Raw genomic sequence first — 17,954 nt, 5'->3', positions numbered from 1 at the left:
AGTGCGCGCGGGTAGGGAACAATGTTTCGCCGGCGCTAGCGCCGGCGCTAGCGCCTGCCCAATGAGAGCGTGGTGCCTCACCATTTGATCGTCAACCACGACAACTTCAACGCGAGATGATGAACGCGATTAATCTTGGCGCGAAAGGACGTAACGCGCAGCTCATCGCAATATTCTGCCTATGGAAAGCGCTGCTTCTCTCGCTCGCTGCATTTTGCCCAGGTCCCGGATACGACACGTCTGGTCTCATACTGCTCGACGCGAGCCCCTGGCGCCATGCTAAGCTGGACCTCATCTCCCGCTATGAGCGTTTTGTCCTCAATCTGCTCCGTTGGGACGCATTGTACTTTGTGAAAGCAGCTGAGCGGGGTCATGTCCACGAGCAAGCGTGGGCCTTCAGCGGGGCGTATTCGCATCTCCTTAGACTAACCGGTCAATGTGAGCACCAGTGGCCCAGTCATTTGGGTCGGCACTGATATCTCGCAGTGATCGCTGGCGACGTGCAGGTTCCTCTGCACTACTATGCTCTGGCCGGAATCATCGTTTCCAACATCTGCCACCTCCTCTCTGTGCTAGTGCTGTATCGCCTATTGACCTTGGTCCTGGAACCTCAACGGCGACAGATCATCCCGTTTATCGCCGCTGTCTTGCATATCCTTACGCCAGCTTCCCTTTTCATGAGCGCACCGTACGCGGAATCCATGTTCTCATTACTCAATCTCGCGGGCATGCTTCTCTACGCTCAATCTCAAACTGCGGCTGAGACTAGAATGTCATCGATTCGAGCGGACTTTCACAAGCTTGGCTCTGGTGCTTGTTTCGCAGCGGCGACACTGATGCGAAGCAATGGTCTTCTTAGCGGCCTTATTCTTTTATACGATGTCGCTAGGTATGTACCCTCCGTTGTGTCTGCGCAGTTGGGTATACATGATGTGAGAAGGATTACTGTCACATGCTTGGCTGGTAGTCTGATAGCGTTGGCATTCCTCGGGCCGCAGTATCTCGCATATACGGAATTCTGTGACCGAGGCAGTGGCACTGGAACCAGACCGTGGTGTGACAAGACCTTCCCGAGCATTTACTCGTGGGTACAAAGCCATTACTGGTGAGTTACACCCATACGATTCCTTACTAGTCTGACCTCTTCCAGGAACGTAGGACTCTTCCGTTACTGGACCATTTCAAACTTGCCTCTGTTCATACTAGCGGCACCAGTTTCGTGGCTGCTTCTTACATCAAGTGTCACCATTCTCCACAGCGGCGCTCAGCATCTGTTGCGTGGGCGTCCTGTACCCCAGACTGGTGAAACCGTCAAATCCAGGAACGGAACGTCCGCGATATGCAGGCTACCAGAATTGGCAATACCCCAATTACTACTAGCTGCAACAGCCATTACCAGTTTTCATGTCCAGATTGTAAACCGGATCGCTTCCGGTTATCCGATGTGGTATCTAGTCGTTGCTACGTGGTTGGCAGATTCACAAAGCACTTCCAGCATAGGAAACCATTCACAAACAGCCAAGTGGTGTGTCAGAGGTGGCGTCATGTATTGCTTGGTGCAGGGGGTGCTTTTTGCCAACTTCCTTCCACCGGCCTGAATCCGCGACCATGTAAGTACCATCGCACCTACGAGTTGGTGGCGTAAGCCCTACAACATAGCCTCTGAAACCCGACGCCTAGACAGCTGGTACGACGCATTTATTACTAGTCAAAACGCCATCATCAGACACCTGATTTCTATTACGCAGTTTTCTCAATTCTTACAACACTCAGTACAGCTGAACGGGAACTTGATTCTCCACCCAAATCGGTGCAGAAATCGGGGACACTCAGGAGCATACATATTACCGGGCTAGGATGTACGTCGTCTATCCGAATTTGGGCACTGCCGTAAAAGCGAAACGGATCCCCGCGGGGCTGCCATAATATCAAGCACGTTATAGTCTCACTGCTCGTGTCGCCTCTCTAATGCTCTGGTCATCGCAAGTGTTGAGACATGCACCCTTCAATGGGTTCTTGGACACGACGAACGAACGTCGCATAGAGTGGCTGACCTGTCTTTTCAGCCTACCATGGAGAATTAGTCTGACAAACTTGTACCTGCATGCGCTACTGGCGCCAACCTGCCAATGGAAGTCTAGATCATCGTATAGAAGTTGGCGATGCGACAATATGGCAAACTGCTGTGCCAGCATACTATTTCAATTCGAGCCCGGTCGTATACAACCAACGTCATAATACCAGAACCCACTGCAGGATGCGACACATTGGGCGAGGTAGAACATTGCAGTACCCATTGCTTCCACACGCATGACCGTCAGCCTTAAAACACCGCTGTTTTCGCGACAAAAGAATGACTTGATGAACACCAACGCGCCATTCTGGGGCACCGATCAATACCCTATTCTCTGAGTCAGAAGCCTTCTGCTTGAGTATGATTACCACTGTCAAGTCTCACAACGGCGCCACCGACACCAGCCAGTATGCCGGAGCGAATACGAGGGACCTCTCGGATCGGAAGAACAGAGAGGAGGGTTGGTCACGCCAGCTTTGTCCCTAGTCTTTGGTATAGCAAAAGCGACTTATAAAGGTTGCTCCAAAGCCCCTTGGTTGATAGCCGTGCTCATCAGCTCAGTCCGACCTACATTCGTTACTAGAACAAGATGAAGCTTTCTACCTTCGCTACCCTCCTCAACCTATCCGTAGCTTTGGCAGCCGTTCTCGACACTAGACAGCAATGTAATCAGGATGACTGCTTCCGCGCGGTGTTTGGTAACGGCGGGTTTGGTCAGATAATCAGGGCCGGAGAAGACTGCGATGACTTCCTTACTACAAGTGTGATCTGGCATCCAATGTTTGTAGCCCACCCAAGATGAACACTACCACACTAACAATCTACTCCAGCACCACTATCACGTCATTTACTCTTACGACATCTACTCTGACAACACCGTGCCCAACGGAAGTATTGCCCTTTCCGACAGATGAGCCCATTACTTCCGACGAAGAAAAACTATGGATTCGACAAGCTCTGCCGACTGGGACCGACTGGTCCACAACAACAGTCTTTGGACCGGTGCCTACATACGCCTCCCAAGCCTGTGCATCGCAAGAATACAAATCTGTATGTGGATGTGCGAGCATCACCGAAGACATTGTCACCTATCTTGGCACCGTGAGTTCTATGCCGGTGTACGATGGGTAATAGCTGATGATGTAATAGACTGTGACCGATATTGAGACTACAACGTATACCAGCGTTTCGATCACCGGAACGTCTTGCCCGGTCATTACACCATCGTCTTCGATGAGCTCTTCAACGTCGAGCATGGTTATCTCCACTTCGGTCTCCAGTAGTGTTTCTAGCAGCACAACCTCAAGTACATCGTCATCCAGTACGGAGAGCTCTTCATTGTCGTCGACTGGATCTAGTAGCTCACCTAGTACGCCAACTTTATCCAATTCCTCCGTTTCTTCAGCCACGTCGACTGAGTCTAGCAGCTCATCTAGTAGCTTGTCTAGCGCACCGATTGTATCTGCTTCTTCCAGCTCTTCATCTACAACTCCTGGAAATTCGTCTACTAGCTCCAGCAGCTCATCCAGCAGCTTGCCCAGTAGTTCGAGCACAGTATCCTCTACCACAAGCGGTATATCTAACACAGATTCGATGTCATCGTCAAGTAGCTCATCCAGTACTTCAGGTTCGCCATCTACTACTTCAGGTACTCTGTCCACGGTGTCAAGCAGCTCGTCAGCTACCTCAGAAGGCCCTGCCACAAGCAGCATGCTAAGCTCTTCCATGTCTTCATCATCCACCATCACATCAAGCTCCTCGTCGGCCACTACATTGTCCGAGAGTCTTTCAAGCAGCTCTTCGTCAAGCACATCCGACGTATCGAGCTTATCCAGTAGCGTCCCGGCAAGCTCAGCTAGCAGTATCAAATCTTCATCTTCAAGTAGTGCCACACCGACCTCCAGCGACTCAAGTTCGTCTGCTAGTAGTACTTCGTCATCTTTGTCATCAATCACTACCCTGAATCCGACCTCCGACAGTTCGAGTACATCGGCTAGCAGTTTATCATCCTCGTCTTCGCTATCATCGTCCACTACCACAACTCCGACAATCTCTGGTACTTCGAGCACGTCTGCCAGCAGTTCATCGTCCCCATCATCATCATCGTCGTCATCTTCTACGTCGTCGTTCGGTACTACGACTGCTTCATCAACCACCGATACATCGTCGACCACATCCACGACAAGCGCAACACCCAGCCCGCCCATCTGTGGAGGATTTGGCGTTGGTCTCTGTGATGGCGCGTGCCGCGACCTCGCGACTGACGTTCTTCACTGTGGCCGGTGCGACAACGCGTGCGCGGCGGGCAAATACTGCACCAACGGAGTCTGCGCATCTTTCCCATGCGATTCCACCTGCAACTTCGACCGCCTATGCGGGTCTGGCAACGGAACCACGACGTGCCGCTGCGCAGCGACCATGGAGGGCGCTGGTGTCTGTTTCAACAAGGATGCGACAGACTGTACCGACCCGGGTGTTCTCCAATGCAGAACGTCAGCTAGTTGTCCAATCGGTACGGCCTGTATGCCCAGCATCTGTGACTGTGGAGACACTACCAAGGGAATCTGTGTTGGCACGACTGGGTGTGGGGATGCAGGAACGTCTATCATGGGAGGCCTGGTCAGGATTGGAGAGATGGAGAAGCGCAGGAGGACCGTGAGAGGATTGGCGAACCAACTCTAAGGATGGGATGAAAGCAGGGTGGTAGCATACGCAGGGGAAGGGCGGCATCGTGGCTTGTTGTCATTTAGGGATAGTTGGGTGCCTGCCATCGTGCTAGTAGGCGTTGTACAATGGTTTTCACAACACAATATACATCCTTCGCTTCTATACCTACACCGGCAACGGCTTCCCGTGTTGTGAATAGCGGTTGGCGTCAGTGCGACATTAAGCTTGCGGTGCATAAAGGCAATTTTTTGTTGTCAAGTGACGCTGCCGTGAGCGGTCAGTGCCTCCGAGGTTACGTGCTAGCTTCTTTCGCGATGTCAACACACGATAGCGGGTGGTGCTTGTGTAGAGGGTCGCGTGTTTGGAGGCAACAATACGCGACGTGACTGGGGAAATGCAGGTGGTGTGCGGAGATGTCTAGATGCACCCAAGACCGAACGGCCATGGAAACCACGGCGAGATATGACGGGTGCAATGTTTAATGTCTAACGCATGAATGTGGCGTCTAGCGGGTCCTAGCGTGCTCCCCACGCGCTGGTGTCGTTGCCGTGGGGATCGCCCGCGATGTCCGCGACGTAAACACAAAGTATGCCGAACATCTGCCTCATCGCCTCCCCAAATATGCCCGCCATCCTTCTGCTATAGACAACCCACGTTTCAAGCCTTCTCTTCCCGGCCCCGACCTTAGTCGACGCTTCCCCAATCCCCATCTTTGTTGGAGCATCATCATGTCGACGCCGGACATGGCCACCGCCGCACCTTCGCATAGACGGAACAAGAGTGCTGCAGCTGGAGTGCTCAAGTCTATTATTGCGAACAAAGGCCACAAGCGTTCGCCGACCGAGGGCGCTGCGCTGCACAACAATCAGATAGCCACCCCGCCGTACATGCCTGTCTCGAACTTCCAGGCGCCTCTTCTACCGCCAGACCACCCCCATAGCCAATTGCGCGCGGCAAACCAGACGGAGAACGTTCCCACCAATCCGCCGTCACCGCGCAAGTCGCGAGACGTCAATTCGAGCCCCAAAAAGAGCCTGCACAAGAAGACGCTTAGTTCCGTGTCGCTGCGGTCACTGGCCAAGAAGGAGAACAAGGAGGAGAAGGAGAAGCCGGCCTACAAGAAGTCATTCGATTCGCGGCGATCACAGGAGGAGGCTGAGATGGGCGAGAAGCCGAAGAAGACAAAGTCGTCGACCAATCTGGCTGCCATGTTCGGCGGGCGCCGGAGAGACAAGTCGCCCGTCAAGGAGAGCAGAGACAAGGAGAATACTACACCACCCCGCTCTTCTCACGACAAGGCCCCGCCTCGCACTCCCATCTGGGCCGAGTTCAGCTCCCAGCAGGAAGTCACCACCACGAGCAAAGTCCCGCTTAACGATCAGCGACGGAGCGTCGAGGAGGAGATTGCCCTCTACACTCCCCAAGACTACTCGCCCACCAAGCAGCGCAACTTTTTCGAGGTCGGCCAACCAGCTCTCCGACCTGCCCCGAAAGAGCGACCCAAGTCTATGTTTGCTCCCAAGTCGACTTCCACGGCATCCTTGCTTGAGACCTTCTCGCGCAAGCGGAGCAACGAGCGCGTTCCTCTATCAGACACCAAGGGTAACGAGGGACGTACTAGGGAGAGCTCTCCTGTGAAGCCGGCGAGACCCATACTCAGTAGAGCGAGTACCGACACCGGCAGCAAGGACTACAGTCTCAATCCCATGGCGCCGCCGCCGCCGCCAGCCACAACCAAGAAGCAGAACCGAGTCATGGCTGCCGTCGCTGCCTTCAACGGAAAGTCAAAGCAAGCTGACGGCGCGTCGGCGTCTGCCAAGCTCGATCCAAAGGCGGTGGACGCCGAGTTCGAGGAGGTCCTGGTAAGTGCTATCTCAGGATACGAATGACTACCTGCTAACGATACCAGGAATCTCGAAACATCCCTACACACCAACGTGCTCAGATGCGGACACTGAAGCTCGAAGTCAAGGCCGACTTTGTTCGCATGCACAAACTTGACATACCTCAGACCTCGCGAACAAACTCCGCCCAGTCTTCCATTGGCGAGAACACCAAGCAGGCGCCACAGAAGTCGTCCAAGTCCCGACACGGATCTGCCGTCGAGGATGCAGAGGATGAGGCTCAAGCGGATAAGTCAGCCAACTCTACTAAGCGTGAGCGACCGCGGAGCCGAACATTCACCTTCAACAGGAGTGACTCTCCCACGAAGAAGCAGAAGGGCGAATCCGGCGAACGGAAGACGAATTCAAAACCAGCGCCTATCCCCAAGTCTCCGTCTATGAGGTCACTAAGGTCCAATGCTTCCGATCGTTCCGTGTCCAATGGAGCGAAATCGGTCAAGGCCGACGAGTTCATCTCCTACTTGAAGAAGACACCCAAGCCACAGAACGTCGAAGTTGGCAAGCTGCACAAGCTGCGCCTGTTGATCCGCAATGAGACTGTCGACTGGGTTGATAACTTTATCCAGGATGGTGGTATGACTGAGCTGGTCGCGTTGCTCCACCGCATCATGGAGATTGAATGGCGCGAAGACCACGAAGACACACTTCTACACGAACTCCTTCGATGTCTCAAGGGACTCTGCACGACTGCCACAGCTCTCAAGCAGCTCAATGAGATCTCGTCGACACTGTACCCAGCATTACTGGCCATGCTTTTCGACGAGGAGCACAAAGGTCCGAGCGAGTTTACTACGCGTGAACTCATCATCGAGATCATCTTCGCTCACATTTCCATGGCACCAGAGGGCGAGCTGGAAACCCGCGCTAAGGAGCTGATGAAGTACCTCAAAGACCCCGTCAAGGAGAAGCAGGCCTCAACTGTTCCATTCATCCTCCAGATGCACACTCAGCGACCCTACCAGGTCTGGTGCAAGGAGCTGTCTAACGTGACCAAAGAAGTCTTCTGGATCTTCATTCACCACCTCAACGTCATCCCCGTTCCACCCAAGCCCACGGAGGGAAAGTCGTACGCTAAAACCCACTTCCCGGGCCAACGCGCAATCGTCCCTGCAGCACCCTACGTCGGCGGCGTAGAATGGGACGCAACCAACTACCTCGCCACACACATCGATCTCCTCAATGGCATCATGGCCTCCCTCCCCACCCGCACCGCACGCAACGAGTTCCGCTCCGAACTCAAGATCTCAGGCTTCGAGAAGCTGCTCGGTCACCTCCGCGCCTGCAACCCCAAGTACTACGGCGCTGTTCACGACAGCGTCAAAGTCTGGATCGGCGCCGCCCTCGAAGACGACTGGGACGTCAAGACTGTGCGCATGGGTGCCGGCGATGGCAAGGGTGGTAGCGTGAGTCCAGCTAAGCAGAGCCCGAAGAAGAACACGGAACCACCTCCACAGCTCATGGCACCGCCTAAGATGGATGTTGGGCTTGGTCTTGGTCTCGGGTTTGAGCGGGAGATTGCCATTGGCAGTACGAGCAAAGTGGATGATGACTGGATTTGAGGTGTTCTACTTCGCCATCTGGCTGTCATTTACTACCACCTTGGATACCACCCCACTCTCGACCATCTTATCCTTTGGATAACCACCACATCGGCTGAGCATCGTCCCTCGCAAAACCCATCAACATGCTTTTCCCACCGGCGCAATCATGGATACAACGGCGTTTATCACCTCTCCACTGCATTCCATCTCACATCATCACATCATCACGTCAACATCAAATCACAGCATGCATACCTATCCTTTCCATCTCCCAACCCATTGGATCTCTTTCACGACACTCTCTCCTTGGCATTCCTGGGGTCATGAACGTATATCTCTCCCTCTTTCACATCACGACCTTAGCATGACATGACTCTCACGACTGACACGACACGGCTGGCTCCCTTGCCTGGGGGGCAACGACGTTGTGTTTTCTTCCTTCCTTCTTTCCGACACAGATACATGGAAACTTGTGTATAGTGTATACATATACTTGTTATTGCGCTCTTTATTGTGTTATGTTTGAGATGCATCGGCATGGGCTGGGGGCGTATAATGTTTGGTTAGGGAGTCTTGGGTAGTCTTTGGTTTTGAGAATACAGATCATCTATCTTCATTGCTTGTCTTTATGATGACGGATGTGGTACAAGTCCTAACCAGGACTGTTTCAACGTTCTAAATGGGTATCTGATGTCTGACAACTCCAACTCCAACTCCGTCATTCCAGGCCATATCCACGACCATGCCAATGCCGCTAAATGATAAACTCCACACAAATGCCTCGAACGTCATACCTCAAACTCATCAAGCTTTCTTCTTCCCCTTCCTCTTCCCCTTCTTCTCACCAACTTCCACCGACGCCCCTTCAACCTCACCCTCCTGCAACCCCATAACCTCATTCCCCTGCATCTCCTTCAACTTCTCCTGGCCACTAATAAAAAAGCTCAAATCGCGATTCTGCTCCTCGAGATCCGCTTTTTGGGCCTCAAGCTCTTTGACCTTATTGTCAGCCTCCTCCGCCTTCTTCTCCAAGTGCTTAATCCGTTCCATCAAGCTTTCATTCACAATCTGCTCTTCTTTGTATTGCTTGGTGAGTTTGCGGGCGAGTTCAGAGGCGGACGTTGCTTTCTGGGCGTTGCGCGCGGATTCGCGTGTGAGAGAGGCGATGGTGGTTGTTGCTTCTGTATGGGAGGTGGAGAGTTGGTCGAGTTTTTGGGAGAGCGAGGCGACGGATCGGGTTGCTTCGTCGGCGATGGAGGCGGCTTTTGCTGCTTTGTCGACTGCGCGTTCGAGCTGTTCTTCAAAGTATGCGCGTTGGGATTCGAGTTGCGAGGTAAGCAGGTAGGCGTACTCCATGCCCATGTTGTCGAGCTTCTCGCGCGGAACGGTGTCGTTGGAGTAGCCCGTCATGCCGGGGGCGCTGAAGGATTGGTTCGAGGCGGGCATGTCGACGAGTTTTCCGTCTGCTTTGTTTTGTATTAGGCGGTGGACGTAGCCGTCGCCTGCGTAGTCCCAGACGTGTTGGGTTACCACGTCCATGGCATAGGTGTGGCTTGTTGCTTCGTAGTGAGCGAATGCATGTGCTGAGTCGTAGCGGCCACATCCTATATTACCACAGATCAGGCAAATCCAGAGATTTTGTGTAGATCCGCACACACTGCACTCATTATCTGGACTCTCACCGTCTGCGCTGCGATTAGAGGTAAAGGCATCGTTTTGTGTGTAACGGCAGACTGGGCAGCCCGAGCCCCGCCACTTTTCGAGACAGGCGCAGTGGAAGACGTGCTGACAGAGAATGGTGAGGAGTCCAGTTGTTTCGTCCATACGTTCGAGACAGACGGGGCAGGTTGGTAGCTCTACCAAAGCAGGAGTAGGTGGAGCGTGTGGTTTCGCGGTGAGTGAGGTAGCGATCGAAGGACCGTCAACTGGCGAAGAGACGCTGCTGGCTAGTGGAAGAGGAGCCGTGGGCTGATTGGTCGGCGCGGGCGCGAATGGATCGTTCGTAAGGTCAGGATACGAGGTAGGATCGCGGTTTGAGTCGCCGTTCTGGAAGTTGATCGACTTGACAAAGACAACATGACAGTACTCGGGCTGTTTCTGTTAGCTACTTTGTACTGACTGCAACAGTTCTTTGTCTTACCTCCATACTGTTAAAGGCCTTGCCATCCCATTCCTTTCTCCACACTCTGGCTTGCTTGGCTTCCCGGAACTTCATCAGCACCATGTACTTATTTGCTCTGCTTGTCCGGATGAGCCTAAAGTGCGAAACCTCCTCCCTCGTCTGCTCACCCATGAAGCCGAGAAAGTCGGAAGGTGTCATGTACGAGGGCACCGCCAGTATGCACAGCGTAGTGCAGTCTTCCTCGTTGAAGTCCTTGCTCGCTCCGTCCACCTCATCGTACAAGCCTGGCGTGTCCTGTCCATCGCGATAGAGATGTACTACGCCCCAGCCAACATCTGTGTCTTTCAGATCCGAGGGTATGAATTTGCCCTTGGTCGCGAGACCACCGGCATTTGGCGCGTGTGAGGGGTGCTTGAGTCGAGCTCGATCGAGTTCAGTGCCGGTGCCCGGGTTCATGTCGATGCTCAGTATGGAGATGGTGTCGAAGCGCCAATCCCTATGTGCAAAGCTTTGTGCTCGCCTGTGTGCCGGCCTCTTCGGCGGTTTGACGACCGGTACCGGGCTATCGTGGTGATTTGAGAAGGAAGGTCGCGTGCGATGACTAAACCGACGGGTTGTAGGTGTGCGATCACGGGTAGCAGCAGCCTGGCCAGCCTCACTGCTAGAAGCTACGGGTTTCGGGAAATTATTGTATGCGCGTGATGCAGGGGGATAGGAGCCCCAGGACGCACGGCGATGGGCTGGAAGCTTCGAGTCGAAGATGTCTGAAGGCGTAAACGTTTTGTCTGGCGACGAGCGCGAGGGATACAGCTCGAAGGTAAGGTGGAAAAAGTACGCCGGCATCAGATCTGGTTGGTAAGTGCCTGCATTTCTAACGAGTGTGATTGTGAATAGAACTTTGGAACGTACGCAAGGTGTTTGCGACCTGAGCTACGTAACTTGCAGCCGCGGCAGTGGGGCAAGCGCAAGCGCGTCATTCCCGCATCTCTCCGCAAACGTTAGCGCACCGAGACACGCACGGCTTCACGACAAAGGCACATATTGAGGATTGTAGTGGTAAAATTATATTTCGTTCTTGCCCTGTACCTATGCAGTGCAAGTCCAACTAATCCTCATAATGGTGCCCTCAATGCAGTCCTTCGGATATGGTAAACGCCATAGCTATGCAATAGTAGAGAAAATGTAAAGAAACACGCTACCCCGACACAAGTGTCATTTCCTACACCATGTGTACGGTAAGAGAGGCGGCCAAGGCCAAGCCAAAGAAAGGCAATTCATGATGCCACCTGAATGAATAAGATTCGGTCGCCGTGTCGTCAAGTCATTCGCCAGAACGCGTAGTGGGTATCGCTTTTGAACATGGCCAAAACATTCGCGCCGGTCCCAAGTGTTGGTGGGTGTATCTGTATTTCGTGTAACTCGCAGTGTTGAATGATAGTAGAATAGGCCTAAGCCTGGTCCACGTCGATTAGGTCGCCCTCGGTGATATCCTCAATCTCCTGGCCCTTGGAATTGACAACAATGCGTCGTCCCCGTTGGTCGGCGGGTACTCCATCGCGCGAAGCACCAAAGTCGAGCACCTGGACATGGTCAGCTAGAGACTTGTAACAACTGCGATTAACTGCTTACCTCAATGTATGTCATGCTGTTGCGCTGAACAGCAGCCACACAACGACGCTCGTTGAACTTGACCTGCCATACGCCGCTCAGGTCTGTCAGCAAGTCCTTAACAAACTCGCCCGTCTTCACATTCCACATCTTGAGTGTGCGGTCAGAGCCAGATATGACTTTCTGACCGTCGTGCTGGAAGCATGTGATGGCACCTGTGTGAGCACATAGACGGCTCTTGCATTGTCCATTTTCTGGGTCCCAGATTCGGAGAGTTGAATCGGCAGCCGCTGACACCAAGCGCTCGTGGCTCAGATCGAGAAGACCGACGAGCGAGGTATGACCCTCAAGCGTGAAGATGCATGCCCCCGTCTCTAGAGACCAAACTTTGACCATGTTGTCCATGGAACCACTGATGCAGCGGTTGCGCGCATGGTCGAGAACAACACTGTACACCTTCTGCGAGTGACCTTGCAGACGTTGCAGAACCTCTCCGGTGGAGATTTTCCATACTCGGACGGTGCAGTCGTAACTGCCACTGACGAGCGTGTCACCGTGTGCAGCGATGGCGCGCACTGAATGATGGTGTCCGGTAAGGGCGCGTATGAAGTACGGATTGTCGTGGTCATTGGATGACGCTGCGGCCTGCATGATGCCACGATCGCCTGGCTTGGGAAGTTTCCAGACGCGAAGCGTAGAGTCTCGCGAACCTGTAATGATGAGCTCCTCCTTCGGCATCATGATCGGCTGGCCGTCAAGGGTCTCGCCAATCTGAGTTGGCTTGAGTATTACCAGGCATCGGACAGTGGATGTGTGACCCTGGAAGACATGTGTGCATTTTCCCTTTTCGATATCCCACACGCGCACTGAGCGATCGGTGGAGCCGGATACAAGCGTGTTGCCCTCGTACTGAAGGGCCCATACGCCGCCTTCATGCCCCTCAAGGCGGCTTCGTAGCGCTCCTGTCTTTGTGTCGTAGACATTGATGTTCGTATCATCACTGCCTGTCAAGATTTTGTCTGTATCAAACTGAAGGCATGTCACCACGTGGCGCTGATGGGCGCGGAATGCAATGTGCTTCGGCTTCGTGTCGGTCGCCATCCAGCTCTTACGGATGAGATGATGACGTTGATATAAAGACTTGAAGAGATGCATAGCACGAAGACCAGGCAAACCAACATTGGGATCGGAAATGGCGGCCTCTGCTCGTTTGGCAAAAGCATGCGGGCCTTCTTGGCAATCTGCGGGGCGCGAATAGAGGGCCATCTGTGTCCTAGTAGAGGGGCGACTCTTGCGCGCTTTCTTGCCGCTGCCGCTACCATGCTTACTGGTAGCCTTCCTTTTCTGGCGTATGGAAGAGGATCGTGTCACTGCGCCCTCCTGGTCTAGCGAACCACTGGGGAAGACAGAGCTGGAAAACCCGGAGTGGCCTTCGTTGTCAGATCTAGAGGCTACCGATTGAGCTCTGAGGTCGCGCTCGTAGCTGTCAGCAGAATGAGGATATTGCCAACCCCAGCCTTCTTGCACCGCGCGCTCCAACTCGCCATACGGCAGCTTGTACCCATCCTTGTCTAACAGGTCTTTCCATGCAGACTCGTGGGTATCGGTGAGCTTTCGCCAGTATTTCGACACCTGTGCGGCGCTGCACATGCTCTTGACGTCTAGATACCCTATAATCTCAAGGCTAAGCTCCGTAGGTAACGAGGCGATGAAGTCGCGTTTGAGGGCGGGATTGACAACATCCGCAACAAAGTGTAAAGTCGGCTTCTTGCACCTTCTGAGCATCTGGTACAAGACGTACGACTTCATCTGTTCCGGCAAAGCATCGAACGAGTTCAACATGTTCGGTATGTCCATGGCGGAGGGCGTGGGTAATTGCGTATTGGAGCTGTCGGTGTGGTCACGCTGTCGGGGATCAGGATAGAGGGAAAAGTCCCCCATGCGCGAGCTGCTCGAAGTGCCCTGTGACAGGTCAAGTCCGGATACGTCGTTTGCATCGAAGTCCATGTCCGTGCCTGAGAAGGATGCGCCACCATTTGTTTGTTGGGCGAGGTTTGCGGCAGCAGTAATGGGCGACAGGCTGGGGCTGGGTAGGCTAGCATCTTGTGCGGACGTCGTGTCGAGAGGTGTGAGGCGCGAGGGGGTGAAAGTCGCATCGTCGGCGAAAGGTCCAACTGGCTCCAGATCAGACTCGGCGATTGGGGGTGTAGCAGCTACGCCGGGGCCATCGAATACACCTGTAGGGAAGGAGTTCTCGGGGGATGGTTCTCGATGATCGGAGAGACTACCTCTGGAGTGTGATGACCGAGCACTTGATTCTTGGAGCCGCCATCTGGGCGGCGTTTGGTCTGGTCCAATCTGCTGTGACGCAGTCCTGAGCTTGGAGTTGTGTAGATGGGCGGTGCGGAGCTTGGGCAGTTTGGATGGGCCGGAGCCTGCCATGTCGGTATCGGGTGTGGCCAGCTGCGGATCCTCCATGTCATCCGAGGTGGAACGGGAGGCCGTACGTGTAACGTCCTTGTGCTCGTGCTCCAACCGGGGTTTCTTGCTTTGGCGATGTATGCCGAGGAGCTCAACGGCCTTTGTTATTGACGGTGGCGGCGGCGAATCGTCTGCATTATCCCGTTTCCGACGGCCAGATACCGAGCGTAGGCCTTGGTGAGGAGCGTGTGGCTTTGGACGCGTCGAGCGGCTGGGTGTTGTGAAGACTGGTGGGCCTTCATATGACTCGACCTTTCTGAGAGTGCCGTTCGTTGATCGTAGGTTGCGGTGGAGTGTTTTCTGCTACAATAGAAGCGTTAGCCGGTGGTTGGCAGCTGCGACGTGAAGGGCCTCAGCCGCAGGCATATCCCTGGCATGAGGAAAGCGTACCTCGCGCACTTTGTCCGATGCAGTGTCTGCTTCCTCGAAGCAGGCCAAGTTGCCTCCGGATTCAAAGTAGAACTTGCGTATTGACTCGGGAGCCTGGACGTGGGCCAGCGGGTAGTCCTTGGGGTCTCGCTCGCTAAGGCTGCCGGGGGCGTTTATACACAAAGGCGGGAATGTGGTCGTCGTCGTGTATGTGGTCGTGACTACGGTAGTCTTGGTGGCAGGCGCGAAAGAGAACTGTCCCATGGTGGCGTACGGGTCTGTGGCTTCGGTGTGCACCGTCTTGGCCACGCCGTCAGCGCTGGGGCCAGCAGCGTTGGAAGCCATGTTGCACGGGCGTGACGAGAGACTGAGGGCGTGAAGGCTCTTTCGGAATCCAGCGATTCGTGGGAGGATGGGCGTGGAGAGCCTGTTCGGGACACTTGCCGAGTGAAGAGGCTCGCGGAAACGTTAGTGGTGCTGTTCCGGGACCTGAGACCTCGGGATCAAAGCGCGAGCTCGGAGGAGCAGGAGACAGGCGGGAAGAGCAGCGACTCTAATAATCGTACATGTCGCCAGCCGGTACGCTCGACGTGTACGGGCTCGTAGTCGTGGTCACGGGAACCCTGGTACTTTGCTATCCGACGTGTCGCCGCTGACGGGGAGATAGGAGCCGCTGGAGACGTGATGGCGTGGCGGAACGCGAAGTGCAGAGTGGCGGCAAGGTAGACACGCGGTGGATCGGGAAGACGTCAGAAACGAAGGTCGGTCGTGTAGTCGTGTAGAGGCGAGCGTGGTGGACGGGCAGTGGTGGTGGGGTCTAGGTAACGAAGTGGAAGGCACCTGGTCGGTGGGCAAAGCTAGCTTCCTCCATCCATGCAGCTGTCAACCGCCCCAATTCACACATATCACGCGCAACCGCAAGCTTCTAATCTTTGCGGCGGGGCATATTATCCCAGCAGTACTCACCATCGTCTAGAAATCACCTCAAGACATCGCAACGTCCTCTCGCTCTCTGTGTCGGAGCTATGGTTCTTATGACATGAGCTATTGCTGCACCTGCGCAGCTTGCGGGCGGATAGTGTTCTCGCGTCACTCGGCTCAGGCGCCTTCGTGTGATTCGATCACCGTCCCGTCGACTTTTCCCACCGTGGCAAAAGCACAACAACAAGCGCCGCCCTCGTGCTATCCAATCTTCCGCTTTGTCATAGGCAAAAACTTCCATAACGAACGATACCTCGGACTCCTTCCATTTCTGAGACTACACGCTGTGGATGCAAGGAATGATGCAGCAGCTGCATCAAACAAACATGATTGTCAATATTCAGTCACAAAGCCGTGGACGGTTGCGTGGTTGAAGACATAGCTGATGACCACATCGCCACATTGTCGACTTGCCATGATCACATGTCTTCGCAATATCGAAGAAGTGTTTACTCTGCATGTGGCGTCACTCGCTTACATCTGCATAGTAATAGAACATCGTCGGCATGTTACAAAATAGCACGTGACGACCTTCTTTCATCGTGATGCGTCTAGCAACACCGAGATGATGCTTTCCGCCAGAACTGCACATGATGAGTTGTCGTCGTATGACGTGTCTACCATGACGTGTCTCCTCATCCAAGGCAGCGTCGTTCATCAAACCTTTTCGTTGCGTTTGCTCTAGCAATGTCCACATCTTCGTCCTAGCTGTCTGAGAATGCGACAAAGACAGATTTCATTGTCTGTTCGCTTTCGGTCTCTCCGCCCAATGTAAAAGGAGGAAAGGTGGTATCTTGACACCCGAAGCGCAGTTACTCGTCATCGTTCCAGTCGGCCAGGCTCCCGGGCCCAGAGTGACTGATAGTTTGAGAGGATATGTTTTAACTTCTGAGTGTGCATCTAGTGTTTCAGCTGCAACATCTCGAATATTCATCACGGAGAGTTCTCATTGTCAGGCCCATGTTTGTTGCTCGGGTTCGGGTGGAGGAGCTTGTAAACTTTACAACTCAGACTGCTGATGATGTGTGCAACTCCATCATGGCTGTCGGTATAATCAGCCAGGACCTACTCCGAAGTTACCCATAGGGAACAAACATGCGCACACCGAGCAAGCTGAAACGACCTTCTCAAGCCTCAGAACACATAGTGCCAGTAGAGGGCCTGTCAAAAGTTCGCGCAGCAATCTATATTCATAGTAACACGGCGAAAACTCCGAAAGCGCCTCAACGCCACCAGAAGCGTTCGGCTGCGTTCCTTCGGCCTCTTCCTTGGGCTCAAATGGTTTTGTCACGCTGACATGTTGGGTTCGATTGACCCTGAAAGTAGGGCTGTCGTTCACGTCCGGGCCTTCTTTGAACGGTCTTTCAAGGTTTAATGTAGGGAACAGAGCGTTGGACAACAACACGCGACAAGCTCTCGCATCAGCACTACGTGAAGTATAATGATTATGTTCGACGCGTACAGGACATTGACCACCTTAGTATCACAAACTAGCTGTGATGGAACTTGCAAGGGGATCGCGCTTCTTCGCGAGGAGATAGCCGGATCGGCGAAGAGCCGGCTTGGCTTTCGTCCATCCCCACGAAGATGTCCATTGATCACCGTGGAGCAATCCACGCCATGTCCTTATAGAGACGACCTGCGACTAGAAAGGAAGGACGCGAGCGCATCACGCATTTCATCTTGCATCCCTGAGTATGCTCCGGAACCCGAGATACCCAATGTACCCAAGATACCCAACATGCGGACGCCTCAGCGCTGCTACCCGCCTTGTGTCGCAACTCTATGGATGAACACGAAAGCGAAATGCGACTTGTGCGACGTCACCTGCGATGATGCTGAGTCGGAAGTGAACCCGGTGGAGGAGGTAGTATGCAGGCACAAAGGGTGGAAATTGGTGACGGATAGAGGATCACGATAACACGACCATTCTCGAATTCCTCGTCCATATTCGGCATGCCACAAGCTAAAGCCTTGGCAAAGGCTAGCATGTCGCCTACTGAGCATGGGCGATCCTACAAACTTCGGTAACGTGAGCTCTAGCTTTGCTCAACCACTTGAGCAATTTCTTTCCGACAGTTCCAGCCTCGTCTGTTGTGGTGACAGACAAGAGGCGGATATGCTCGAGGCCGTGCCTCTCCGCACAGCTGCACATTCGGGTCGCGGCGGCGTGCTGTCATCTGACTGGAACCCAGGGAATGCATGTA

General features: G+C 53.9%; 5 protein-coding genes across 5 annotated transcripts; 3 read left to right on the top strand and 2 right to left on the bottom strand.

Moving 5' to 3' along the window:
- Nucleotides 1-99: 99 nt before the first annotated feature.
- BKA58DRAFT_390147 (GPI mannosyltransferase 2) lies at nt 100-1,703 on the top strand. Its single transcript, XM_046170815.1, has 4 exons — nt 100-438; nt 487-1,105; nt 1,151-1,610; nt 1,681-1,703. Exons 1-3 carry the CDS (start codon nt 117-119, stop codon nt 1,596-1,598), a joined length of 1,389 nt encoding a protein of 462 aa, XP_046022728.1. The 5' UTR covers nt 100-116; the 3' UTR covers nt 1,599-1,610; nt 1,681-1,703.
- Nucleotides 1,704-2,555: 852 nt separating this feature from the next.
- BKA58DRAFT_227247 (uncharacterized protein) lies at nt 2,556-4,895 on the top strand. Its single transcript, XM_046166395.1, has 2 exons — nt 2,556-3,175; nt 3,224-4,895. The coding sequence occupies exons 1-2, from the start codon at nt 2,873-2,875 to the stop codon at nt 4,754-4,756; spliced, it is 1,836 nt and encodes a 611-aa protein (XP_046022727.1). The 5' UTR covers nt 2,556-2,872; the 3' UTR covers nt 4,757-4,895.
- A 1,751-nt stretch (nt 4,896-6,646) lies between these two features.
- On the top strand, nt 6,647-8,374 carry BKA58DRAFT_227199 (armadillo-type protein). The gene has a single exon (XM_046166393.1). It carries the CDS (start codon nt 6,687-6,689, stop codon nt 8,202-8,204), a length of 1,518 nt encoding a protein of 505 aa, XP_046022726.1. The 5' UTR covers nt 6,647-6,686; the 3' UTR covers nt 8,205-8,374.
- Nucleotides 8,375-8,790: 416 nt separating this feature from the next.
- BKA58DRAFT_431214 (RING-10 protein) lies at nt 8,791-11,233 on the bottom strand. Its single transcript, XM_046173090.1, has 2 exons — nt 10,327-11,233; nt 8,791-10,277 (listed from the first exon to the last, which is right to left on the bottom strand). The coding sequence occupies exons 1-2, from the start codon at nt 11,149-11,151 to the stop codon at nt 8,991-8,993; spliced, it is 2,112 nt and encodes a 703-aa protein (XP_046022725.1). The 5' UTR covers nt 11,152-11,233; the 3' UTR covers nt 8,791-8,990.
- A 116-nt stretch (nt 11,234-11,349) lies between these two features.
- BKA58DRAFT_390141 (WD40-repeat-containing domain protein) lies at nt 11,350-15,604 on the bottom strand. Its single transcript, XM_046170814.1, has 3 exons — nt 14,788-15,604; nt 11,938-14,700; nt 11,350-11,888 (listed from the first exon to the last, which is right to left on the bottom strand). Exons 1-3 carry the CDS (start codon nt 15,109-15,111, stop codon nt 11,757-11,759), a joined length of 3,219 nt encoding a protein of 1,072 aa, XP_046022724.1. The 5' UTR covers nt 15,112-15,604; the 3' UTR covers nt 11,350-11,756.
- Between the last annotated feature and the right edge of the window lie 2,350 nt (nt 15,605-17,954).

Source organism: Alternaria rosae (assembly GCF_020736505.1).
Source record: "Alternaria rosae strain MPI-PUGE-AT-0040 chromosome Unknown BKA58scaffold_8, whole genome shotgun sequence".
Classification (NCBI taxonomy): Eukaryota; Fungi; Ascomycota; class Dothideomycetes; order Pleosporales; family Pleosporaceae; genus Alternaria; species Alternaria rosae.
The sequence above is the reverse complement of the archived record's forward strand: the minus strand, read 5'-3'. Positions and strand labels throughout refer to the sequence as shown.

Bases quoted from the DNA above. Each gene is read 5' to 3' on its own strand.
- BKA58DRAFT_390147 (XM_046170815.1), top strand. From the start codon at position 117: ATGATGAACGCGATTAATCTTGGCGCGAAAGGACGTAACGCGCAGCTC. The intron at 439-486 runs GTGAGCACCAGT...GATATCTCGCAG, and splicing joins CCTTAGACTAACCGGTCAAT to TGATCGCTGGCGACGTGCAG. The intron at 1,106-1,150 runs GTGAGTTACACC...GACCTCTTCCAG, and splicing joins TGGGTACAAAGCCATTACTG to GAACGTAGGACTCTTCCGTT.
- BKA58DRAFT_227247 (XM_046166395.1), top strand. From the start codon at position 2,873: ATGAACACTACCACACTAACAATCTACTCCAGCACCACTATCACGTCA. The intron at 3,176-3,223 runs GTGAGTTCTATG...ATGATGTAATAG, and splicing joins TTGTCACCTATCTTGGCACC to ACTGTGACCGATATTGAGAC.
- BKA58DRAFT_227199 (XM_046166393.1), top strand. From the start codon at position 6,687: ATGCGGACACTGAAGCTCGAAGTCAAGGCCGACTTTGTTCGCATGCAC.
- BKA58DRAFT_431214 (XM_046173090.1), bottom strand. From the start codon at position 11,151: ATGCCGGCGTACTTTTTCCACCTTACCTTCGAGCTGTATCCCTCGCGC. The intron at 10,278-10,326 runs GTAAGACAAAGA...TAACAGAAACAG, and splicing joins AGGCCTTTAACAGTATGGAG to CCCGAGTACTGTCATGTTGT.
- BKA58DRAFT_390141 (XM_046170814.1), bottom strand. From the start codon at position 15,111: ATGGCTTCCAACGCTGCTGGCCCCAGCGCTGACGGCGTGGCCAAGACG. The intron at 14,701-14,787 runs GTACGCTTTCCT...CTTCTATTGTAG, and splicing joins CATCGGACAAAGTGCGCGAG to CAGAAAACACTCCACCGCAA. The intron at 11,889-11,937 runs GTAAGCAGTTAA...GACCATGTCCAG, and splicing joins ACAGCATGACATACATTGAG to GTGCTCGACTTTGGTGCTTC.